We start from the raw sequence: 27,819 nt of genomic DNA, 5'->3' as shown, positions 1-27,819 counted from the left end.
ATAATATATATTGACATTTATATTGATGCCATAAACCCTTTAGGTAGAAATGCCAGAGTTAATACCACCAATACAAACTGCAGAAGTAGCACAACCCTAAGGCCACTTCTGTATTTAGGGCTACATGACAAAATTTGTAAAAATAGGGAGTATTTATCCAGCTCACCTTGTGAAATTTGCGTGTTTTGTAATTGGTAATCCTGGCGCTCGGATCCTCGTGGTGGCACACGGAAAACTTGCTATTTTTAGGAAAGAGTGGTTGGATCCAGCGCTGGCAGAGGTAAAAGGAATCTTTTTCCAAGTTTTATTCGTTCTTGATTAAAAGAGGGTATTCAATGGCGTATATAGTATATCTTGCAATGAAAAAAATGTGAAGGTAGGTAGCCTACGCGTTTCGGATGGTGTCTCCGTCCTTATTCATGGCTTAGAATGAGAATGAGAATGAGAATGAGTCCTTATTCATTCTAAGCCATGAATAAGGACGGAGACACCATCCGAAACGCGTAGGCTACCTACCTTCACATTTTTTTCATTGCAAGATATACTATATACGCCATTGAATACCCTCTTTTAATCAAGAACGAATAAAACTTGGAAAAAGATTCCTTTTACCTCTGCCAGCGCTGGATCCAACCACTCTTTCCTAAAAATGACAAAATTTGGTTACCCACGAGTCCCAGTAAAATTGTGGCATCACTGCGACACAACCTCAATGTTTCCTTACGTTAGACCTTCTGAGCATCACAGAAAATCTGACCTGGTTGGACTTTTAGTAATGGTTGTCCGCGACCTTGTTTCCCATAGGGGTAACATTGAGGATGTGTCGTGGTAATGCCACAATTTTACTACAGCTCACAGGTGCTCTAAGGTCGCCGTGTAGCCCTAGCCCAATAGACACCTTCAACTACGTTCATCTATTGACCAAAAACCGCTTCATGGCTCCTTTAAAAAAATAAATTCTACCAATTTCAGTAAATTCCACTATTTAAAAAAAATAATAATTGTCCTGCCTATTTATTTGCGCCATTGTGATTCCTGTTTCCACGTTAATAATTACAATATTCTAGAAAGCGGGAATTCAGCAGTTTGTTTTGCATCTCAAACACCTTCTTAGGCAAATGTCTGAACCACTTACGGGCTGTCATAAAAAAAACATGTCGTGTATTCTGATTCATGGCTGCTTCTCAGAGGTATCGCTTTTATGGAACACAATAAATTCTCTTTAATAGCGTAATATCTCCGAGCAAAGGAAACTGCTTGCCTCGCTCTAACCAGATAATTGCAAGTGAAAAGATGTAAAAAAAAAGAAAACAACGAACTACGGGGCAAATAAATACAACGATCAGCATAATAAAATAAATGGCTCAGTAAAGCTGGAATTGTAAGGAGCTGCCGGATATGTAAATAAACTGACAAATATTTCATTGTTAATGTGGAATCATAATAATATACGGGCTGCTGGCTGAGCAACTGCTGAATATTAATGATAAAGTTGAGGTAAAACTTTTTGCAAGTCTGTTTTGGAAAACGTGAGTTGCTTAATGGAGCAGTGTAGCTGTGGTCTTCTAAAATGATCCCCTGGGTAATATTAACCTGCTGTTTATTTTCTGCAGTGTTGGCTGTTTTTTAACTTTTCACGATAAAGCACATTCTAGAGTGTTTAGCTAATAAAGGACACAATATCATCATACAGTGACTGAATAATACAACCATACAGTGATCAATAATACCACCATACAGTGACTGAATAATACCTCCATACAGTGATGAATAATACCACCATACAGTGACTGAATAATACCACCATACAGTGATTGATAATACCTTCATACAGTGACTGAATAATACCTCCATACAGTGACTGAATAATACCACCATACAGTGACTGAATAATACAACCATACAGTGATCAATAATACCACCATACAGTGACTGAATAATACCTCCATACAGTGATGAATAATACCACCATACAGTGACTGAATAATACCACCATACAGTGATGAATAATACCACCATACAGTGATGAATAATACCACCATACAGTGACTGAATAATACCACCATACTGTGACTGAATAATACCTCCATACAGTGATGAATAATACCTCCATACAGTGACTGAATAATACCACCATACTGTGACTGAATAATACCTCCATACAGTGATGAATAATACCTCCATACAGTGATCAATAATACCACCATACAGTGACTGAATAATACCCCCATACAGTGATGAATAATACCGCCATACAGTGACTGAATAATACCACCATACAGTGATGAATAATACCACCATACAGTGACTTAATAATACCACCATACAGTGATGAATAATACCACCATACAGTGACTGAATAATACCTCCATACAGTGATGAATAATACCACCATACAGTGACTGAATAATACCGCCATACAGTGACTGAATAATACCACCATACTGTGACTGAATAATACCACCATACAGAGACTGAATAAAACAACCATACAGTGACTGAATAATACCTTCATACAGTGACTGGATAATACCACCATACAGTGACTGAGTAATACCACCATACAGAGACTGAATAATAACTCCATACAGTGACTGAATAATACCACCATACAGTGATGAATAATACCACCATACAGTGACTTAATAATACCACCATACAGTGATGAATAATACCACCATACAGTGACTGAATAATACCTCCATACAGTGATGAATAATACCACCATACAGTGACTGAATAATACCGCCATACAGTGACTGAATAATACCACCATACTGTGACTGAATAATACCTCCATACAGAGACTGAATAAAACAACCATACAGTGACTGAATAATACCTTCATACAGTGACTGGATAATACCACCATACAGTGACTGAGTAATACCACCATACAGAGACTGAATAATAACTCCATACAGTGACTGAATAACACCACTATACCGTGACTGAATAATACCACCATACAGTGACTGAATAATACCACCATACAGAGACTGAATAATACCACCATACAGTGACTTAATAATACCACCATACAGTGACTGAATAATACCACCATACAGAGACTGTATAATACCTCCATACAGAGACTGAATAATACCTCCATACAGTGACTGAATAATACCACCATACAGTGACTGAATAATACCACCATACCGTGACTGAATAATACCACCATACAGTGACTGATAATACCACCATACAGTGACTGAATAATACCACCATACAGAGACTGTATAATACCACCGTACAGTGACTGAATAATACCAGCATACAGTGACTGAATAATACCTCCATACAGTGACTGAATAATACCACCATACAGTGACTGAATAATACCTCCATACAGTGACTGAATAACACCTCCATACAGTGACTGAATAATACCACCATACAGTGATTGATAATACCACCATACAGTGACTGAATAATGCCACCAGACAGTGACTGAATAATACCACCATACAGTGACTGAATAATACCTCCATACAGTGACTGAATAATACCACCATACAGTGACTGGATAACACCACCATAAAGTGACTGAATAATACCACCATACAGTAACTGAATAATACTGCCATACAGTGACTGAATAATACCTCCATACAGTGACTGAATAATATCACCATACTGAGACTGAATAACACCACCATACAGTGACTGAATAATACCACCATACTGAGACTGAATAATACCATCATACAGTGACTGAATAATACCACCATACAGTGACTGAATAATATCACCATACAGTGACTGAATAATACCACCATACTGTGACTGAATAATACCACCATACATGATGAATAATACCACCATACAGTGACTGAATAATACCACCATACATGAGGAATAATACCACCATACAGTGACTGAATAATACCACCATACACTGACTGATAATACCACCATACAGTGACTGATAATACCCCCATACAGTGACTGAATAATACCAACATACAGTAATGAATAATACCACCATACATGATGAATAATACCACCATACAGTGACTGAATAATACCAACATACAGTAATGAATAATACCACCATACATGATGAATAATACCACCATACAGTGACTGAATAATACCTCCATACAGAGACTGAATAATACCTCCATACAGTGACTGAATAATACCACCATACAGTGACTGAATAATACCACCATACCGTGACTGAATAATACCACCATACAGTGACTGATAATACCACCATACAGTGACTGAATAATACCACCATACAGAGACTGTATAATACCACCGTACAGTGACTGAATAATACCAGCATACAGTGACTGAATAATACCTCCATACAGTGACTGAATAATACCACCATACAGTGACTGAATAATACCTCCATACAGTGACTGAATAACACCTCCATACAGTGACTGAATAATACCACCATACAGTGATTGATAATACCACCATACAGTGACGGAATAATGCCACCAGACAGTGACTGAATAATACCACCGTACAGTGACTGAATAATACCTCCATACAGTGACTGAATAATACCACCATACAGTGACTGGATAACACCACCATAAAGTGACTGAATAATACCACCATACAGTAACTGAATAATACTGCCATACAGTGACTGAATAATACCTCCATACAGTGACTGAATAATATCACCATACTGAGACTGAATAACACCATCATACAGTGACTGAATAATACCACCATACAGTGACTGAATAATATCACCATACAGTGACTGAATAATACCACCATACATGATGAATAATACCACCATACAGTGACTGAATAATACCACCATACATGAGGAATAATACCACCATACAGTGACTGAATAATACCACCATACACTGACTGATAATACCACCATACAGTGACTGATAATACCCCCATACAGTGACTGAATAATACCAACATACAGTAATGAATAATACCACCATACATGATGAATAATACCACCATACAGTGACTGAATAATACCAACATACAGTAATGAATAATACCACCATACATGATGAATAATACCACCATACAGTGACTGAATAATACCACCATACAGTGACTGAATAATATCACCATACTGAGACTGAATAACACCATCATACAGTGACTGAATAATACCACCATACAGTGACTGAATAATATCACCATACAGTGACTGAATAATACCACCATACTGTGACTGAATAATACCACCATACATGATGAATAATACCACCATACAGTGACTGAATAATACCACCATACATGAGGAATAATACCACCATACAGTGACTGAATAATACCACCATACACTGACTGATAATACCACCATACAGTGACTGATAATACCCCCATACAGTGACTGAATAATACCAACATACAGTAATGAATAATACCACCATACATGATGAATAATACCACCATACAGTGACTGAATAATACCAACATACAGTAATGAATAATACCACCATACATGATGAATAATACCACCATACAGTGACTGAATAATACCACCATACAGTGACTGAATAATACCACCATACAGTGACTGATAATACCCCCATACAGTGACTCAATAATACCTCCATACAGTGACTGAATAATACCACCATACAGTGACTGAATAATACCACCATACTGTGACTGAATAATACCACCATACAGTGACTGAATAATACCACCATACAGTGACTGAATAATACCACCGTACAGTAATGAATAATGCCACCATACAGTAATGAATAATGCCACTATACAGTGACTGAATAATACCACCATACAGTGACTGAATAATACCTCCATACAGTGACTGAATAATACCTCCATACAGTGACTGAATAATACCACCATACAGTAATGAATAATACCACCATACAGTGACTGAATAATACCACCATACAGTAATGAATAATACCACCATACAGTGACTGAATAATACCTCCATACAGTGACTGAATAATACCACCATACAGTAATGAATAATACCACCATACAGTGACTAAATAATACCACCATACAGTAATGAATAATACCACCATACATGATGAATAATACCACCATACAGTGACTGAATAATACCACCATACAGTGACTGAATAATACCTCCATACAGTGACTGAATAATACCACCATACAGTGACTGATAATACCACCATATAGTGACTGAATAATACCTCCATACAGTGACTGAATAATAGCACCGTACAGTGACTGAATAATACCACCGTACAGTGACTGAATAATACCACCGTACAGTGACTGAATAATACCGCCATACAGTGATGAATAATGCCACCATACTGTGATAAATAATACCACCATACAGTGACTGAATAATACCACCATACAGTGACTGAATAATACCACCGTACAGTGACTGAATAATACCGCCATACAGTGATGAATAATACCATCGTACAGTGATGAATAATACCACCACACAGTAATGAATAATGCCACCATACAGTGACTGAATAATACCACCACACAGTGATGAATAATACCACCATACAGTGATGAATTATACCACCATACAGTGACTGAATAATACCACCATACAGTGATGAATAATACCGCCATACCGTAACTGAATAATACCACCATACAGTGACTGAATAATGCCACCATACAGTGATGAATAATGCCACCATACTGTGATAAATAATACCACCATACAGTGACTGAATAATACCACAATACAGTGACTGAATAATATCACCATACTAAGACTGAATAATACCACCGTACAGTGACTGAATAATACCACCATACTGAGACTGAATAATACCACCATACAGTGACTGAATAATACCACCATACTGTGACAGAATAATACCTCCATACAGTGACTAAATAATACCACCATACTGTGACTGAATAATACCACCACATAGTGACTTAATAATACCACCATACTGTGACTAAATAATACCACCATACAGTGACTAATACCCCATACAGTGACTGAATAATACTAGCCATACAGTGACTAAATAATACCACCATACTGTGACTAAATAATACCTCCATATAGTGACTGAATAATACCTCCATACAGTGACTAAATAATACCTCCATACAGTGACTGAATAATACCACCATACAATGACTGAATAATACCACCATACCGTGACTGAATAATACCACCATACAGTGACTGAATAACACCTCCATTCAGTGACTGAATAATATCACCATAGTGTGACTGAATAATACCACCATACAGTGACTGAATAATGACACCATACAGTGACTGAATAATACCTCCATACAGTGTCTGAATAATATCACCATACTGTGATGAACAATACCGCCATACAGTGACTGAATAATACCACCATACAGTGACTGAATAATACCACCATACAGTGACTGAATAATACCACCATACTGTGACTGAATAATACCTCCATACAGGGACTAAATAATACCTCCATACAGTGACTGAATAATACCACCATACAGTGATGAATAATACCACCATACAGTGACTGAATAATACCACTATACAGTGACTAGATAACACCACCATACCGTGATTGAATAATACCTCCATACGGTGACTAAATAATACCACCATACTGTGACTGAATAATACCACCATACATGATGAATAATACCATCATACTGTGACTGAATAATACCGCCATACAGTGATGAATAATACCACCATACAGTGACTGAATAATACCACCATACAGTGACTGAATAATACCACCATACTGTGACTGAATAATACCTCCATACAGGGACTAAATAATACCTCCATACAGTGATTGAATAATACCACCATACAGTGACTGAATAATACCACCATACAGTAATGAATAATACCACCATACAGTGACTGAATAATACCTCAATACAGTGACTGAATAATACCACCATACAGTAATGAATAATACCACCATACAGTGACTAAATAATACCACCATACAGTAATAAATAATACCACCATACATGATGAATAATACCACCATACAGTGACTGAATAATACCACCATACAGTGACTGAATAATACCTCCATACAGTGACTGAATAATACCACCATACAGTGACTGATAATACCACCATATAGTGACTGAATAATACCTCCATACAGTGACTGAATAATAGCACCATACAGTGACTGAATAATACCACCGTACAGTGACTGAATAATACCACCATACAGTGACTGAATAATACCACCATACAGTAATGAATAATGCCACCATACAGTAATGAATAATACCTCCATACAGTGACTGAATAATACCGCCGTACAGTGACTGAATAATACCACCGTACAGTGACTGAATAATACCACCATACAGTGATGAATAATGCCACCATACTGTGATAAATAATACCACCATACAGTGACTGAATAATACCACCATACAGTGACTGAATAATACCACCATACAGTGACTGAATAATACCGCCATACAGTGATGAATAATACCATCGTACAGTGATGAATAATACCACCACACAGTAATGAATAATGCCACCATACAGTGACTGAATAATACCACCATACAGTGATGAATTATACCACCATACAGTGACTGAATAATACCACCATACAGTGATGAATAATACCGCCATACAGTAACTGAATAATACCACCATACAGTGACTGAATAATGCCACCATACAGTGATGAATAATGCCACCATACTGTGATAAATAATACCACCATACAGTGACTGAATAATACCACAATACAGTGACTGAATAATATCACCATACTAAGACTGAATAATACCACCGTACAGTGACTGAATAATACCACCATACTGAGACTGAATAATACCACCATACAGTGACTGAATAATACCACCATACTGTGACAGAATAATACCTCCATACAGTGACTAAATAATACCACCATACTGTGACTGAATAATACCACCACATAGTGACTTAATAATACCACCATACTGTGACTAAATAATACCACCATACAGTGACTAACTAATACCCCATACAGTGACTGAATAATACTAGCCATACAGTGACTAAATAATACCACCATACTGTGACTAAATAATACCTCCATATAGTGACTGAATAATACCTCCATACAGTGACTAAATAATACCTCCATACAGTGACTGAATAATACCACCATACACTGACTGAATAATACCTCCATACAGTGACTGAATAATATCACCATAGTGTGACTGAATAATACCACCATACAGTGACTGAATAATGACACCATACAGTGACTGAATAATACCTCCATACAGTGTCTGAATAATATCACCATACTGTGATGAACAATACCGCCATACAGTGACTGAATAATACCACCATACAGTGACTGAATAATACCACCATACTGTGACTGAATAATACCTCCATACAGGGACTAAATAATACCTCCATACAGTGACTGAATAATACCACCATACAGTGATGAATAATACCACCATACAGTGACTGAATAATACCACTATACAGTGACTAGATAACACCACCATACAGTGACTGAATAATACCTCCATACGGTGACTAAATAATACCACCATACTGTGACTGAATAATACCACCATACATGATGAATAATACCATCATACTGTGACTGAATAATACCGCCATACAGTGATGAATAATACCACCATACAGTGACTGAATAATACCTCCATACAGGGACTAAATAATACCTCCATACAGTGACTGAATAATACCACCATACAATGACTAGATAACACCACCATACCGTGATTGAATAATACCTCCATACGGTGACTGAATAATACCTCCATACTGTGACGGAATAATACCACCATACTGTGACTGAATAATACCACCATCAATGATGAATAATACCACCATACTGTGACTGAATAATACCACCATACAGTGATGAATAATACCACCATACAGTGACTGAATATTACCACCATACTGTGACTGAATAATACCTCCATACAGGGACTAAATAATACCTCCATACAGTGACTGAATAATACCACCATACAATGACTAGATAACACCACCATACCGTGATTGAATAATACCTCCATACGGTGACTGAATAATACCTCCATACTGTGACGGAATAATACCACCATACTGTGACTGAATAATACCACCATCAATGATGAATAATACCACCATACTGTGACTGAATAATACCACCATACAGTGATAAATAATACCACCATACAGTGATGAATAATACCGCCATACAGTGGCTAAATAATACCACAAGGCAATGATGAAATAATACCACCATATAGTGACTAATACATCCATACACTAAATAATAATAATATCACAATACAATGACTGAATAATACCTCCATACAGTCCCTGAATAAAACCTCCATACAGTACCTGAATAAATCTGACATATGACTGAATACTACCACCATACTGTGCAGTGAAGGGGTTAATACCAGCACCGCTAGTATTCTATAGCAGTGTTCATAAACCACGTATCCCCTACTCAAACAAGTTACATCAAAGTAAACCCACTGTTGTTGTTATGGTCACATACTGGAGATGTGTATACTCCGAGCTGTAATCCAATAGCTCGACTGGGGTGCAAAGTCTAAGGGAACCCCTGGTCTTCTCCACTTACCCCCTCAAGGAGATATGGACTTTGCTGCAGGAGGATCCCCAAGTCACAGTCCCCAGAATTTTCATGAATTGGCGGCAGTAGCGCTGATGCAGTAGTTGCGTAGAGAGGAACCAAGCCAAAAGTCATCAACAGGAGAGCAGTCAGGAATACAACAAGCCAATGGATGAGATGGAAGCGTAGTCAGAAATAGAACTAATAGTCAGAGCCAGGAGTAGACCAACAGGTACCAGACAAACAATCCCAAGGGTGAGGCAGAGGTGATACCCAGGAATAAGGCTGAGATCAGGATCAGGGTCAATCAGGAGTCAGGACCAGGTGCAGTAGCACAATCAACCAAAGCCAGGTCAGGGTATGAACCTCAATCAGCAGGCAAGGCATGGCAGGACGATTCCCCTAATAGGCCGCCAGGCCTGATATCAAATTTGAGTGCCGGTTGACTTAGCAACTAGACGCTGCCGTACAGCCACAGTAGGAGAGCCGTGCGCCTGATCCAGCAGGGCTGCGGCAGAAGACGAAGAAGCACCCAGTTGCCTATCCACCAGGCGCAGCCGTTGGCTGAATGCGGAGCCTGCCCGGTAGCACCCAACGCTGGAATTGGGCGAGGTGAATCAAAGCCGTGATCATACAGTATGCTATCTAAATATGAGCACCATGTGGGTACTCCTTAGAGACATGGCTTGTATCCTGAGCTCCACTGCTGTCACACAGTGCCCTCTTTCATGAGGGTTCTGCCCAATCACTAAGGGAAGCTTAGGGTCTTTGTGCCACCATAGCCAGTTAAAGAGCGGTTGCACCCATCATATGCCCCTAGAGACTGGATAGCAAGCAACTAAACCACCAGTGAGAAAAAAAATAAGATGTTTGACCCGCATAGACAGAGGACTCAATATGGACAACCCCTTAAGACCATTTTTGACACTACCACTTGACATATGACCGCAATGGTCTGCAATACAAAAGCAATGAAAAACAATAGTTCTAGGGAGTTGGGATCTCTGTGTGCCCAGGGTATGAGATGTGTTGACGCCCCATTTGTGGAAATGATCCCTAAAGTAGTATTTTAATTAATGATGCCCTTACAAGTGGAATAGTCCAACTTACATAAATGGTCTTTTTGGAGGAGGGATATGTTTTCTATACCTGTAGTTCAAGGTAGCGGCCCTGAATCATTGCCATCATAGTGGGCGCAAACGTAGCAGCAACACCCAGGCCCTGGTGCATGGGGGGTCCAATGGCCTGTCGGACACATAAGACACCAGTATTATTAATGACACGTAGTAGGTAGGGGGCCCCCGTTACAGATTTTGCATTGGGGCCCAGGAGCTTCAAATTTTCTCTACGACCAAATAACGAGTTTTGCAGATATTGATTTGTAAAGTGATAATAAAGTTTCTAGTTAAACGTTTAACCCTTGAGTTACCATTGTTTCATACCTATAACTAATGGCATATATATATATATATATATATCTACTGCAGGTGTAATGCCCACGGTTTAACAGCGGATGAAATTGCAGAGTTCAAAAGGAGAAAAGCGGAAAAGCTGCTTTCTAAACAGAAGTAGAGATGAGGTAGAGGCAAAACTCTCATGTTGTCTGGTTGTTCTGTGTGCATGATATATATCATTTTTATGTATCTCAGACAGGAACCAGTAGAAAAAAAATTGTCATTTCCAAGATTTTTATCATTTTTTTGGGAGGTAAGGGGCTTTTGGACTTAATAAAACGGCAGCTAGAATTTGATTGGTTCTTATAAGCCGCAATATATTTGCATAGTTTCCACCTGTGTGCCATAACCACGCCTCCTAACCTTATCCCAGAGGTATGACTTTTTCCATTTGAATCCCTAGTTGGTGACCCTTAAGGTAACCTCCAGTAATCAAATGGCCAACCAGAGTACCAATGGATCCTTCGGTGGGCCCAAGTTCTAATACAGTATCAGGCCCCAAATGTCCTCCAAAGACAGCACTGTCACAGATGTGGTCAAAACAGGCCAAACCTCATCACCAAAGACAGAATGCTACATAAAAAAAAGGCAGATAGAGTTCTATACAAAAAGATACTAGGCAGAATGGTGAACTGGCCCTTTAAATTCCTTTTCCTAAAAATACTATCAAGCTAGAATCTGATTGGTTGTTAAACTCTGTAATCTATTTGCAAATTTTCCAACTGTGGTAGCAAGTTGTGTGCCATAACCATGCCTCCTGCAGCTTGGACCATGCATAACTGTTATACACTCAGATGATATGGGACCTCTTGACCCCAATTGATTTAGTGCTGGATTTTTTAGGAATGGAAGCTAAAAAAATTCTCCCATTCTTCTACCATAAACCGATCTTAGGGGTATGGCCTTTCCCAGTTGAATCCCTTGGTCACCATCCTTTGAGTACGCACCAGGATTCAAATGGCCCACTAGAGTACCAATGGATCCTCTGGTGAAGTCAAGGCTCTTATACAGTAATGGGCCCTAAATTTCGAGACAATCCTATCGAAGACCAGGTCTAAACAAGTCAAACCCTATCAACAAGAACATAGGACAGTGTAACAGGCACCCATGCTGCTATACAAAAATGGCAGAATGGTGAATGGTGCAAGGTAGAATGGTGAACTGGCCCTTTAAATCCCCCGTTTTGACTGTGCTGAATATGGACATATGAGTAACAATAACTATAAGTATTCACTAAATTCCGAGGGAATTTTTGGTTCTGCATATAGTAGAGCTGCAGGAGGCATGGTCATGGCACTCAGTTTCTTGGGTTGTGACCCCTGGCATCTGGGACGTAGGAAGTGTGGACTACTGTAAACAATGTATATTGTATAGTATAGTACATGGATGGCCTATCCATAGGATATGGAAAATAAATTACCCATGCACAGTGGCTTGTCCGTACATGAGTAGTGCCCGATACTGCAGCTCAGCCCCATTCACTGCATGTACGTTATAGGCAAATTGCTGTGCACAGATACAAATGAAAAGGACCCCCTCTTACTTCTCACTTGTGGGGTTCCACTGGTGGGACCCCCAACAATCACACATTGATGACCTGTCCTAAGTATATCCCACTATCTGTGGTCACAGGTCTCAGGCTTTAAGGTACTCAGAAAACGATGCAATACTATCCGTTACTATACCATACTATACTGTCCCTTACTATTCTATACTGAACTATCTCTTACTATTCTATTCTATGCTGTATTGTTCTGTTCTATTCTATACTATACTATATTATCCATTACTATTCTATACTATACTATATTATCCATTACTATTCTATACTATACTATACTATACTATACTATACTATACTATACTATACTATATTATCCATTACTATACTATACTATACTATACTATACTATACTATACTATACTATACTATATTATCCATTACTATTCTATACTATACTATATTATCCATTACTATTCTATACTATACTATATTATCCATTACTATTCTATACTATACTATACTATATTATCCATTACTATTCTATACTATACTATACTATACTATACTATACTATACTATACTATACTATACTATATTATCCATTACTATTCTATACTATACTATATTATCCATTACTATTCTATACTATACTATACTATACTATATTATCCATTACTATACTATACTATATTATCCATTACTATTCTATACTATACTATACTATATTATCCATTACTATTCTATACTATACTATATTATCCATTACTATTCTATACTATACTATACTATACTATACTATACTATATTATCCATTACTATTCTATACTATACTATACTATATTATCCATTACTATTCTATACTATACTATACTATACTATACTATACTATACTATACTATACTATACTATACTATATTATCCATTACTATTCTATACTATACTATATTATCCATTACTATACTATACTATATTATCCATTACTATTCTATACTATACTATACTATACTATACTATACTATATTATCCATTACTATTCTATACTATACTATATTATCCATTACTATTCTATACTATATTATCCATTACTATTCGATACTATACTTTAATTTTCTATACTATACTATTTTGTACTATACTATACTATCCCTTACTATTCTATTCTATCCCTTAAAATTCTATACTATCCCTTACTTTTTTTTACTATACTATATTATCCCTTACTATTCTTTACTGAACTATCCCTTAATATTCTATACTATCCCTTACTATCCCTTAATATTCTATACTATCCCTTACTATCCCCTTAATATTCTATACTATTCCTTACGATTCTATACAGTACTATACTATTCCTTACGATTCTATACAGTACTATACTATTCCTTACAATTCTATACAGTACTATACTATTCCTTACTATGCTATACAGTACTATACTATTCCCTACTATTCTATACAGTACTATACTATTCCTTACTATTCTATGCAGTGCTATACTATCCCTTACTATACTATTTGTACTCTATACTTTACTATACAAACCTTTTCTATACTATCCCTTACTACCCCTTAATATTCTATACTATCCCTTACTATTCTATAATGCACTATTTCTTACTATTCTATACTATACTATCCCTTAATATTCTATACTATAAAAATCCCTTACTATTCTATACTATACTATCCCTTACTATTGTATTTCATACTATTCCTTAATATTCTTTACTATACAATCCCTTACTATTCTATACTATCCCTTATCATTCTATATTATACTATTCCTTACTAATCTATACTATCCTTAACTATTCTTTACTATACTATCCCTTACTTTTCTGTACTATACTATGCTATTCCTTACTATTCTATATAATTCCTTACTATGCTATACATTACAATACTATCCCTTACTCGACTATACTACCGTTTACTATTTTATACTGTACAATACTATATAGTACTATACTATTCCTTACTTAACTATACTTTACCTTACTATTCTATACCATACTATAGTTTTCCTTACTTTTCTATACAGTGCTATACTATTCCTTACCATTCTATACAGTACTATACTATTCCTTACCATTCTATACAGTACTATACTATTCCTTACCATTCTATACAGTACTATACTATTCCTTACTATTCCTTACAGTACTATACTATTCCTTACTATTCCTTACAGTACTATACTATTCCTTACTATTCTTTACAGTACTATACTATTCCTTACTATTCTACACAGTTCTATACTATTCCCTACTATTCTATACAGTACTATACTATTCCTTACTATGCTATACAGTACTATACTATTCCTTACTATGCTATACAGTACTATACTATTCCTTACTATGCTATACAGTACTATACTATTCCTTACTATTCTATACAGTACTATACTATTCCTTACTATTCTATACAGTACTATACTATTCCTTACTATTCTATACAGTACTATACTATTCCTTACTATGCTATACAGTACTCTACTATTCCTTACTATTCTATACAGTACTATACTATTCCTTACTATGCTATACAGTACTATACTATTCCTTACTATGCTATACAGTACTATACTATCCCTTACTATACTATTTGTACTCTATACTCTATTATACAAACCTTTGCTATACTATCCCTTACTATAGTATACTGTGCCTTACCATGCTATCATGCTATGCTATATTATGCAATACATGTGATAATATGTTAATCTATACTATACAATGATATACTATGCTGTCCTATATAATGTTTGAAAATACAATGTTATACTATCCCCTACTATACTATCCAATGCTGGACTAAATTATTCTATACTACAGTATTTTATCCTATATCATCCTATACTATACAATGTTATACTATACTATAATACACTAGACAATATTATACTACACTATTCTATACCATCCTAAAATATAGATTATAGTATACTATACAATATTGTGCTATGTTATAAAATACTATACTACCCTATATTGTACAATGTTATATTATACTATAAAAAATAGCTCCCCTGCAGAAGGAAGAAAACTGTCCCTCTAGTGCCACCTATAGGTAACTATACTATACAATGTTATAATATGCTATACAGTACTACAAGACCTACCCTGTACAATACTATCCCATACTATACCACAGTGTTTCTCAACCTTTCCAGCCCTGGGAAACCCCTAACAAATATGTTTTTACAAAACACAAAAAAAATTCAAAACAAGTAATAATACCTATAAATCACTGTTAGCTTTTAGCACTGGCATTTTTCTTTAAAATGGAAAAAAAGTGTCTCACTATTTTAATATATAGCTTGCAGACCTCCTGTCGAGTATTCACAGAAGCCCAAGGATCCACGAAACCCCGGTTGGGAATTTCTTTTATACCCCATCCCATACTAGTTATATTATACTATCCATATCTATGCTATACAATAATATACTATACTATCATATACTGTACCATTCTATACTATCCAATGTTCATATGCATCTCTGGTAAATACAAGTAGGACATTGAAATAATTTTTTTAAATTTTTTGACAGGGAAGACTGGCAGGAGATAATTAACAAGGAAATTAAAACAATATTTTGGCAAAAAAGGAGGAGCGTGGCGGTGTGAATACAGATGAATAACTGGAACTTGGCGACATTCCTCCATCTGGAATTTGGCAGATTGTCCTAGAATTGTCTGGAGGACTTCACTGCTCCATGGTTATTCTGATTGCACTCTCAGCCCAAGAGAGAAAGACTGGAAGATCTTCATAATGTGATCGACCGAGGTGAAGGAGATCATAATGGGCAATGAATGTTTTTGGTAGCATGGCAGATGATGTAGTTGTAAGGTAGAGAGTTCTATTATAATGATAGACTGGAGTAACATATATTGAAGCTGCAATTTATATTCGAAGCTCAAAGCAGTAAAGGAGGCAATGTGGACTCTTAAAAAAAGTCTTGTTAAAAGATAGGTGATAATATTTTTGGAGGACATTTTGGAGTAGAAATTTCTTAGCTACAGCAAAATTAAGGTAAGTATTATGTGTCTACGGCAAAATTTTCGGCTAGTCATATTCCACTGCAGACAATATGGCTGAAAAATTCTTACTCTAACAAAAAAAAAACATTAACACTCCAACATAAGACAAAAATGCAATACAAAAACATAATAATAATAATAATAATAATAATAAAAAACATGTATATTATAATATATAATAAATATATTATATAGAAATGAAAGAATGGTTTAAAAAATAATAATAATCTAAAAATGTAGAGAAGTAAAATGAGAATTAATTGACTATTTATTGCTCAGTTAATGATGGCACTTGTATGAGAGCCGGACAACAGGAGAATAATGAAGAAGAAATGAAGAATAAGAAATACACTGCTGCTTATGATAAAGTAAATCAATATTAAGCATCTTTAAATTATTATATTAATTGATTTCAAAAAAATATTATTTCAAATTTTCTAATTTAAAATGTTACATTTAAATGACTTTCTTAAAGTGGTTTTCCAGGACTTATATTGATGACCTATTCTTATATCTGTTCTGTGTTGGATATGCAAATTCCTTATAACTATAAAACAAAATAGCTGGACATTTTTTAAAAATAATAAATATATTTTATCTATGGTAAAAAAAGAATTATTTTATTAAAGGAGTTGATAAACTAAAATACAAAAATGAATAAAAATAAAAACAAACAGCATAGTAACATTTAAAAAAGGATCAAATAGTTATTATCTATAAATGAATGAATGAATGAATGAGTTTGTTAATGGGTTAATTGATCTGTTCTGTTGTTTATTTGATGATAGGGATAACGTAAATGTTATATATATCTCTATTGTGTCATTTTATTTAAAAAAAAATAAAAAAAAGATAGAAAACTAATATTACAAAAATGCATCCGAGTCATAAATATCCAATTTGGACCAGAACTCAAAGTGTCACATTAATTAAATTATTAGAACTATATATGAAAATATCTCTTTAAGAATAATTTGTGTGGATTTTTTTTTTATCACATATCAAAATGAATTAGTGTCTGTATATATCCAGTTATATGATGTTTTTATGTTTTGTTAAAGGGTTTCTCCGATTCTTGATAGAAGGGTCCTTTTACAATAGGCAGCTCCGCTATAGTATATTGGAGATATAGGAAAAAATTTATAATAAATGAATAAAAGTACCATCAGCAAATAAAATGTACTACAATAGGGTATCGAAGGAGATTTACTTCAGAAGTAGTCAATATTAAAATCTCTAATATTCCTTGTTGTGCCTTATTAATATCTTCATTGGTGTATACAAGGACATAAGTTCATTCATTGAGAAATAAAGGAGCCCCATATACCGAATTTTTCTGCATATCCATGTGTTTCGAAATTCTAGAAAATAAAATACAATATATTGAAGCTTTTTTTTAAATTTTACAGAAAAATCTTTGATAGTCATGGACTTGGGCATAATGGGATGGCTACCTCAGTTGTAATAAAAAAAAACAAAAAAAACAGGGCCAAAGATATAACAAACAAAGGATGTCCACCCAAAAATTGCCCATATATTAGTAAATTGGAGGTTTTCTTACCAGGTACATGGAGCCTTTACGGCGGCACATGTGGACTATGGAGCCGTAAGCGCTCCATCTGTCACCCAGTGGTGCCCCTATAGGGGAGAATATCTCTGTAATACAGCATCCTATGGAACATTACTTGATTTTTTTCCCTGGGACTCCTATGGATCTGAGAAAAATTTTTTTTTTTTGCTCCATATAGAGTCGGAAGTATCTGGAGGTCCAGTATGGGCCCAAAAACTTCCATGGAAACCGTCTATTAGCTCCATACAACTTGTATGGAGCCGTTTGGTTATTATGTGACTTTACTATATTGCCATTGTTTTGTCTTGATGTGGTGACCATTTTTGACAATCTTTGGCGACCTCTGATTTACTAAGATACTACCAATTTTAGATTGTGGGCAGAAATCCTCTTTAATAATTTATGTTTTGAAATATTATTAATACTATGCAAAAATAGATGTGTTTGTAGAATTTTGTAGATTTAAAGAGCTTTTCTGAGATTCGGGTAAATTTCAGAAAACCCCTTTACTGGACCCTGTGTAGAAAAAGATAAAATTTTTGAAACATACTTACAGACTTGAAAAAGACCACTGCCACTGCCACATCCTGCTGCTTCATGTAGTGATGCTCATGGTAACGTCACATGAACATGGCAACCGATTGCGTGCTCAGGGATACGCCTTGATTTGCCGCCGGCATGTCATGACATGACATCACTACCTGCCGTTCTAAACAGAGCACAACAGTGGGAGACGTAGCGGGTCATGGCGTGCCGTGTTTTTTTTCCCCCTACACACGGCATAGTAAAGGGCTTTACCAAAATTTACCAAAATCTGAAGTGATTAGTAGCAACGTTTTTTGAAGCACAAATTTTTGGGTGATTTTTAACCTTTTTGAGTCATTTTCATAAATGTCTTGGCCGGAATTAATGATATTTCATTCTAAGGCAAATTAGCCCTTCTGGTTGTTGATTCTAAGTCAATTATTTATTATTTAGTATGTTCTGTTATTAAAAATCATGTTGGTTGATAGTTGGAATGATTGGTTATTGTTAAAGGGGTTCTCTACTTTCGATAATCTGTAATTGTTAGAACGGACCCTTGACTATAATCTGACCACAAAGTGTCTCCCTGCTGAAACCCCTAGTGATCACCTGTAATCTGGGTGGAAAAATCACCGTATTTCATTTCTCTGCAGCGCCACCACAGGGGAAATGAAGTATTACACAGTGTCCATTCATATCAATGTGTTGCGTGTGTAATACAGGACAGGTCCTCTAGAGAGAGAGAGAGAGAGAGACGCTCTTTATAACCGCTCTCCATTCTGGTCAAGGGATGGGGATCCTGAACAGGGGACCCCCCTCTATTAACTCAGAATTCCCTAATAGGGTATATGACAATGGGTTTTCTAATCTGGACAATCCCTTTAAATGAAATGAACCAAATTATAATTTATCTTTTCAAATTTTTACCCCTATGACCATCTTTAGCCTTTGTAAAGAAAATATATTGGAAGTTAATAATCAGTCATTTCGTTTTTGACTAAATTTGCTACTAAGTATTTTGCTGAAATTCCCAAAATTTGCTAAAAACAACAATTGTGTGTAAATGATTTGATTGGGTAAGAGCTGGCTCCATCTGCTGACTCACTGGGTTTTTATCACGTGTTATAAAGGGGTATATAGTATTAGACAATGTATATTTGAATGTTATGTAGATCGATTGTAGATAATGCTATACATTTTTATAAGTGCAATATTTTTAGATTTGTAAAATATATTTCTGTAAATAAATATTGTTTGGTAAAATGTTTTGTTTGACCAATGTTAAAAAAAAACTAATATTTTTATAAAAATATTTTAAGAAAAATGACCCCTAGACCACAAATAAACAAACTATTATTTTTCCTTTTTAATCATATTAAATGAAGCTTTATCAACATTTTTAAAAGGGAATTTTTCCTAAAAAAAAAAAATAAAAAATAAAAAATTCTGTTGTTTTTGTTTTATCTATCAAAAAAAAAAAAAAGAAGAATATTCACAATGGCCACTGAGACCTCACAATAGGCTGACACTGTCATTTTTCATCTTGTGCTGTTAACATTAGGGGCAGGGGCAGCAATGATCTCATTATCGTCAGTGAGCGGGATTACAATGGAAGGTAACACCTCTATTATAAAGTTGAAGGAAGATGATGCAGAATCTCACCATTGACAATAGGTGATGGGGACATTTCAGCTCCTTCTCCCTCCTCCCCCTCCTGGCACAGTGACCTCTGCACATGTCAAAGAGCATGCCCACTACACTCCACCAATAGTTTGTTTTCTTACTGAGGTTTGTTATGTCCAAGATTGTAAAGCAAATCATGCAGGGAAAGGAAATGCAAAAGAATAGAAATGGAACAGACTATACTGGTAGTCCTAGAGAAAAGTTATCTGTAGAAAAAGACTGGTCGCAGGAGACTAATTAAAACACCTTGGAAAAAAGGTCCCCTGAAGGTCCATCTCAAACCCTATAAGGGGGAGCTGAAACATGGTGGCCAGTACCAGAAAACATCTAAGAATGCTGAATATAGAAATTCTAATGACTTGACATCGTGGAAGCTCAAGAGCCTGAAAATTCAGAGACTTCCATTGAGGTCTGAACTTGTAATAACTTATTCACCTATTCACCACCAGTGGGCAGAGTTGTTCCATTACATTTTCATTACAGTCTGTTCAACAAAATTTTAAATATTATTCCTAAAATATTTGTTCTGGGCAAGATGATCACAGGGGTTCCTAAAATGAAAGCGATAATTTATTTGCAACATGAAAGTGTCCTCTTCATCTGGCCCCTGTTTTTATGAGATAGATAGATAGATAGATAGATAGATAGATAGATAGATAGATAGATAGATAGATAGATAGATAGATAGATAGATAGATAGATAGATAGATAGATAGACACAGACAGACAGACAGACAGACAGATAGATAGATAGATTATAGATAGATAGATAGATAGATAGATAGATAGATAGATAGATAGATAGATAGATAGATAGATAGATAGATAGATAGATATCTTTATCTATCACAGTGCTGATATAAGAGTGCCAGTCGCAGTGCTGATATAAGAGTGGCAGTCACAGTGCTGATATAAGAGTGCCAGTCACAGTGCTGATATAAGAGTGCCAGTCACAGTGCTGAGATAAGAGTGCCAGCCACAGTGCTAACATAAGAGTGCCAGTCACAGTGCTGATATAAGAGTGCCAGTGACAGTGCTGATATAAGAGTGTCAGTCACAGTGCTGAGATAAGAGTGCCAGTCACAGTGCTGATATAAGAGTGCCAGCCACAGTGCTGAGATAAGAGTGCCAGTCACAGTGCTGATATAAGAGTGCCAGCCACAGTGCTGATATATGAGTGCCAGTCACAGTGCTGAGATAAGAGTACCAGCCACAGTTCTAATATAAGAGTGCCGGTCACAGTGCTGATATAAGAGTGCCGGTCACAGTGCTGAGATAAGAGTGCCAGCCACAGTTCTAATATAAGAGTGCCAGTCGCAGTGCTGATATAAGAGTGCCAGCCGCAGTGCTGATATGAGTGCCAGTCGCAGTGCTGATATAAGAGTGCCAGCCGCAGTGCTGATATATGGGTGCCGGTCACAGTGCTGAGATAAGAGTGCCAGCCACAGTGCTAATATAAGAGTGCCAGTCACAGTGCTAATATAAGAGTGTCAGTCACAGTGCTGATATAAGAGTGCCAGTCGCAGTGCTGATATGTAAAGGATCTGCCAGGCACAGCTTCGGGGTTAACTCCCTTAATTAATCAGTCAGCACCTGAATCTACATCCCTGAGACTGACTCCAGCTTCCACCACTCAGGCTGGCAGGCTTAGGAGTGGGAGAGCCTATCGCAGCCTGGCCAGACTCAGCTAGCTCCCGCCCTCTGTCTATTTATACCTGCATTTCCTGTTCCTCCTTGCTTGTTATTCTTTTTCGTGTGTGTTCCTGGCCCAGCTACAGCTCCTTCTATTTTGTTCCTGCTCCATACAGACCCTGGCTTACTGACTACTCTTCTGCTCTTCGTTTGGTACCTCGCACACTCCTGGCTTGACTCGGCTCGTTCACCACTCTGGTTGCTCACGGTGTTGCCGTGGGCAACTGCCCCTTTCCCTTGCTTGTATTCCCTTGTATGTTTGTCGTGTTTGTCGTGCACTTACTGAGTGCAGGGACCGCCGCCCAGTTGTACCCCGTCGCCTAGGGCGGGTCGTTGCAAGTAGGCAGGGACAGAGTGGCGGGTAGATTAGGGCTCACTTGTCCGTTTCCCTACCCCCCGGTCATTACATGATATAAGAGTGCCAGCCGCAGTGCTGATATGAGTGCCAGTCGCAGTGCTGATATAAGAGTGCCAGCCGCAGTGCTGATATATGGGTGCCGGTCACAGTGCTGAGATAAGAGTGCCAGCCACAGTGCTAATATAAGAGTGCCAGTCACAGTGCTAATATAAGAGTGCCAGCCACAGTGCTGAGATAAGAGTGCCAGCCACAGTGCTAACATAAGAGTGCCAGTCGCAGTGCTGATATAAGAGTGCCAGCCACAGTGCTGATATAAGAGTGCCAGCCACAGTGCTGATATATGAGTGCCAGTCACAGTGCTGAGATAAGAGTACCAGCCACAGTGCTGATATAAGAGTGCCAGTCACAGTGCTAATATAAGAGTGCCAGTCACAGTGCTGATATAAGAGTGCCAGCTGCAGTGCTGATATGAGTGCCAGTCACAGTGCTGATATAAGAGTGCCAGCCACAGTGCTGATATAAGAGTGCCAGCCGCAGTGCTGATATGAGTGCCAGTCGCAGTGCTGATATAAGAGTGCCAGCCACAGTGCTGATATAAGAGTGCCAGCCGCAGTGCTGATATGAGTGCCAGTCGCAGTGCTGATATGAGTGCCAGTCGCAGTGCTGATATAAGAGTGCCAGTCACAGTGCTGATATAATATCACAATATTCTATCTTAAAGGGAATCGGTCATGTCCTATTTGCCTTCCAAGCTGGTCCCAGCACTTGGCAGTTCTTGTAAATCTTTGTGCTCACATACATTTTAATTGCTTTTATAAACCTTGTTTGTCCAGATAAACAACTTTATTGCCCTATGCAAATGACTCTGCAAGTGCCACTCGGACGGTCCACTTCCCCGCAACTTCTCTTCTTCTCGCCATTTTAGCCGGATTAAAGTGTAACTAAACGTTCGACAAACTTTTGACTTGTCATAGTGACATGTCAGAAATTTTGATGGGTGGGGGTCCGAGTACTGAGACCCCACCAATCGCTAAAATGAAGCAGCTGAAGTGCTCGTGTGAGTGCTCAGCAAATTAGTTTCGGTTCGGCCTTTTCTGGAAATCAATGTATCGGAGTACGGACTCAATGGGAAGTCTATGAGCCTGTACTCCGATACATCGGCTTTCCAGAAAAAGACGAACAGAAACAAAGCGGCTGAGCACTCACACATAAGAGCCGCGATAGCGCCCATTATATCCCCCCACCCCCTTATCTCTCCCAATTTCTTGCATAAATTATCAAGTTGCACAATTTAACCATGCCCCCAGGGAGGCCCTGGCGCCAATTTCAAGTACTTATTTAACACACAGGTCAGTTACACCATACACTATATTGTCTCATGCTTACTTGGTAAAGGGGTTCTCTTTCCCCAAAACGCGTTGTATCTCAAGAAACCCTCTCTTTTTATGTGCATTTTATTATGATCTATTCTTTTATACAATAAATTAATTTATTCAAAAAATTTATTCTAAAAAATTACTTGACTGACAGAAGTATTGCGCTTGGATGGTGTCGCTTTTTCACAGCGAATCGATTCTAAACTAATCAAATTGGGTCAGAATTTCCCAAAAGTTTCAGATTTGGCGAAACAAATCGGCAAAATGGCCGTATTACAGATTAGAAAAAGGAAAAGGGGAGTAGAGGAGATTAAAAAATACCATAATCACCTGACCTCCTGTAGTGAAACGTCCCTACCCGCCTCTTGAGATGACGTTGTTTTGTCCCATGTGACCCTTGCTACCAATCACAGGCTGCGGCGTTCACATTGGACAAAACTACGTTATCTTAGAAGGCCGTCAGGAACGCGTAACAGCAGTAGTCACATGGGACACACCAACATTATCTCAGGAGGCCGGCAGGAAAGCGTTGATACGGGGAGGGGAGTATGGTATTTTTTTTCTTTTAGGGGTGAAATTGCAAGTGCCCCGATTGCCCTTTTTGACTCTCTGATGTCTTCTAAGACTCTATCCAACTTGGATACAGTCCTAGAAGATATCAGAGAATCAGACAGGGCAATCGGGGCACTTGCAATTTTCGGCAAATTTATTCTTATTTAGGTAACAATTGGTGTTCACCATTGGGATTTAGTAAAAGCTTTAGAGCTCATTTATAGAGATGATTTTCACTGGGTACTTTCTTTAAGTAGAACGGATAGCACCCGGACTAAACATTAACCCATTATAGTTAATAGGCCAATTCAGGCGTCAGCTTTTTTTCACAGACCGTCAGCTTTTTTTCACAGACCGTCAGCTTTTTTTCACAGACCATGCGTCCGTAAAGAAAAAAAATCACAGTTTTTCCCGCATGAATGATTCATAGAAGTTAATGGATGGGTCTGCATAAAGAATGTTCGTCACACGGATGCCATCGGTTTCGTTCTGTTTTTCAAGGATGGTTGGCTGGAGACATCTGAGAAGTGGAACCAGGAAGAAGAGCCAGAGCAGTGTGGTCCTCAATAAAAACATGGTCAGAAGCCAAAAATAAGCACGAGAAAAATCTCACAATGTGCCATAAGTAATAGAAAATAGTGTTTCTGTGGTCATGTGAGTTGAGATAATTGAGGACAATCTTCAGTTTTTTCACGGATGTGAAAAACAGATGGCACACTGATGCCATCTAGATGGAAAAAACGGAGAAACTGAAGGCAATCAAAGGAAAAACTGATGCAAAATGGTCATTTTTTCACAAACTGCACTCGGACGAGTTTTAACAACTAAAAGAGAAAAAAAGACAAAGCACGGTGCCACATGGTGCAGATTACCCAAGCAGGAATAATGGAAAAGATGAGAACAGCAAATATGCTGAAATAGGAGAGTTGTGCAGACACAGGCACAACGCTGGTTATCCACGTGTGAAGCTGCAGCCAGGGTCCAAAAAACTGGTAGAACAATTGTTGCCACGGGATACAGGAGAATATGGGTGCGAAGTAAAATTATATATATGACACCAAATTGGCGCTGCTAGACAATAAGTAGTCTGATGTAATAATAACTAGAACTTAATATGACAAGGCTACGCGTTTCGACAAAGGACATGCGTCTTCATCAGGCCATATGGTTACAGTACAGTTATTATTAGGTTACTTATTGTCTAGCAGCGCCAATTTGGTATCATATATATTTTTACCTCGCACCCATCTTCTCCTGAGTTTTAAGGGTATGTTCACACGGCCTATTTACGGACGTAATTCGGGCGTTTTTGCCCCGAATTACGTCCGAAAATAGCGCCTCAATAGCGCTGACAAACATCTGCCCATTGAAAGCAATGGGCAGACGTTTGTCTGTTCACACGAGGCGTATATTTACGCGCCGCTGTCAAATGACGGCGCGTAAATAGACGCCCGCGTCAAAGAAGTGACCTGTCACTTCTTTGGCCGTAATTGGAGCCGTTATTCATTGACTCCAATGAATAGCAGCGCCTGCACATGCCGTTACGGCTGAAATTACGGGGATGTTTTCAGGCTGAAACATCCCCGTAATTTCAGCCGTTACGGACGCCCTAGTGTGAACATACCCTAACAACGCTCGTCTTAATAAGATTACTCTCCAAGTTATCTGATCTAGGCCTGGGCCCCGCGTAGGTGAACACAACCGTGATTTCGTAGCTCATAAAAGCAAATACATCTCTAAATCAGATATACATTTTTGATGAGCTGAGTGTAAATCTGTCAACATTGTCCAAGGCTCTTCCTATCCCTGAGGACGCACCCGAGATACATTGACCGGAAAACCAGCTCATTTCCTGTCTGAGACAAAATATTGGACACACAGATGAATGACAAATGTATAATCTAAGAATTCCACAGACTTCAAAAAGACCCGAAACCCTTTGGTAATTCTCTTCATAGTCAGAGGGATGACTTTTATTTTTGTTAAGAATTTTTTTCTTGATTTTCTTCCAGAATCTCCGACCACATGACATAAATCAGGACATTTCAATAATATATGAATTCCCAACTACGACTTCACCTCTGGCTGATTCTGTTGAAATACAACACATTTGGAACTCCTTGCCAAAGGAAGTGGTGGTGGTCAATTCCTAAACTTCATATCCACATTTTTTGAATGCCTTTCTTACAGCAAATTTCACAAACAGAGGTGACTGGACCAAGGATTTAAGGACTAATTTCACTTTCAAAAATACCTTTCTGAAATCTAATAACAGTAAAATACCCTAAAATGCTGTGCTGCCCGTTCCCATTTTCACTCCAATCCTGCATTCTACATGTTCGAATGGCTTCTTCTCCTCAGATGTCAATGACGTCCTGTATTGGTGTCCACACTATCTATACATGTAGTAGACGCAGTAGCTGTGGTCACCGGTAGTAATCCTGTCTATCACAAAAGAGCCTCACATGATACAAACAGGAAGTAGCTAACTGGTGCCTGGCCATTATA

At 37.5% G+C, this 27,819-nt stretch overlaps 1 protein-coding gene across 1 annotated transcript in view; it reads left to right on the top strand.

Annotated features, from left to right (window-relative positions):
- The window catches only part of LOC142741696 (retinal guanylyl cyclase 2-like), a 105,534-nt gene extending 78,070 nt beyond the window's left edge, over positions 1-27,464 (top strand). The window contains exons 18-19 of the mRNA XM_075851040.1: positions 17,066-17,135; positions 27,324-27,464. Of these exons, the coding sequence (XP_075707155.1) occupies positions 17,066-17,135; positions 27,324-27,464 (211 nt within the window). The remainder of the gene's footprint in view (positions 1-17,065; positions 17,136-27,323) is intronic.
- The last annotated feature ends 355 nt before the right edge of the window (positions 27,465-27,819 follow it).

The sequence above is a fragment of the Rhinoderma darwinii genome, chromosome 2, assembly GCF_050947455.1.
Source record: "Rhinoderma darwinii isolate aRhiDar2 chromosome 2, aRhiDar2.hap1, whole genome shotgun sequence".
Taxonomy (NCBI): domain Eukaryota; kingdom Metazoa; phylum Chordata; class Amphibia; order Anura; family Rhinodermatidae; genus Rhinoderma; species Rhinoderma darwinii.
This window is presented reverse-complemented; position numbering and strand designations above follow the sequence as displayed.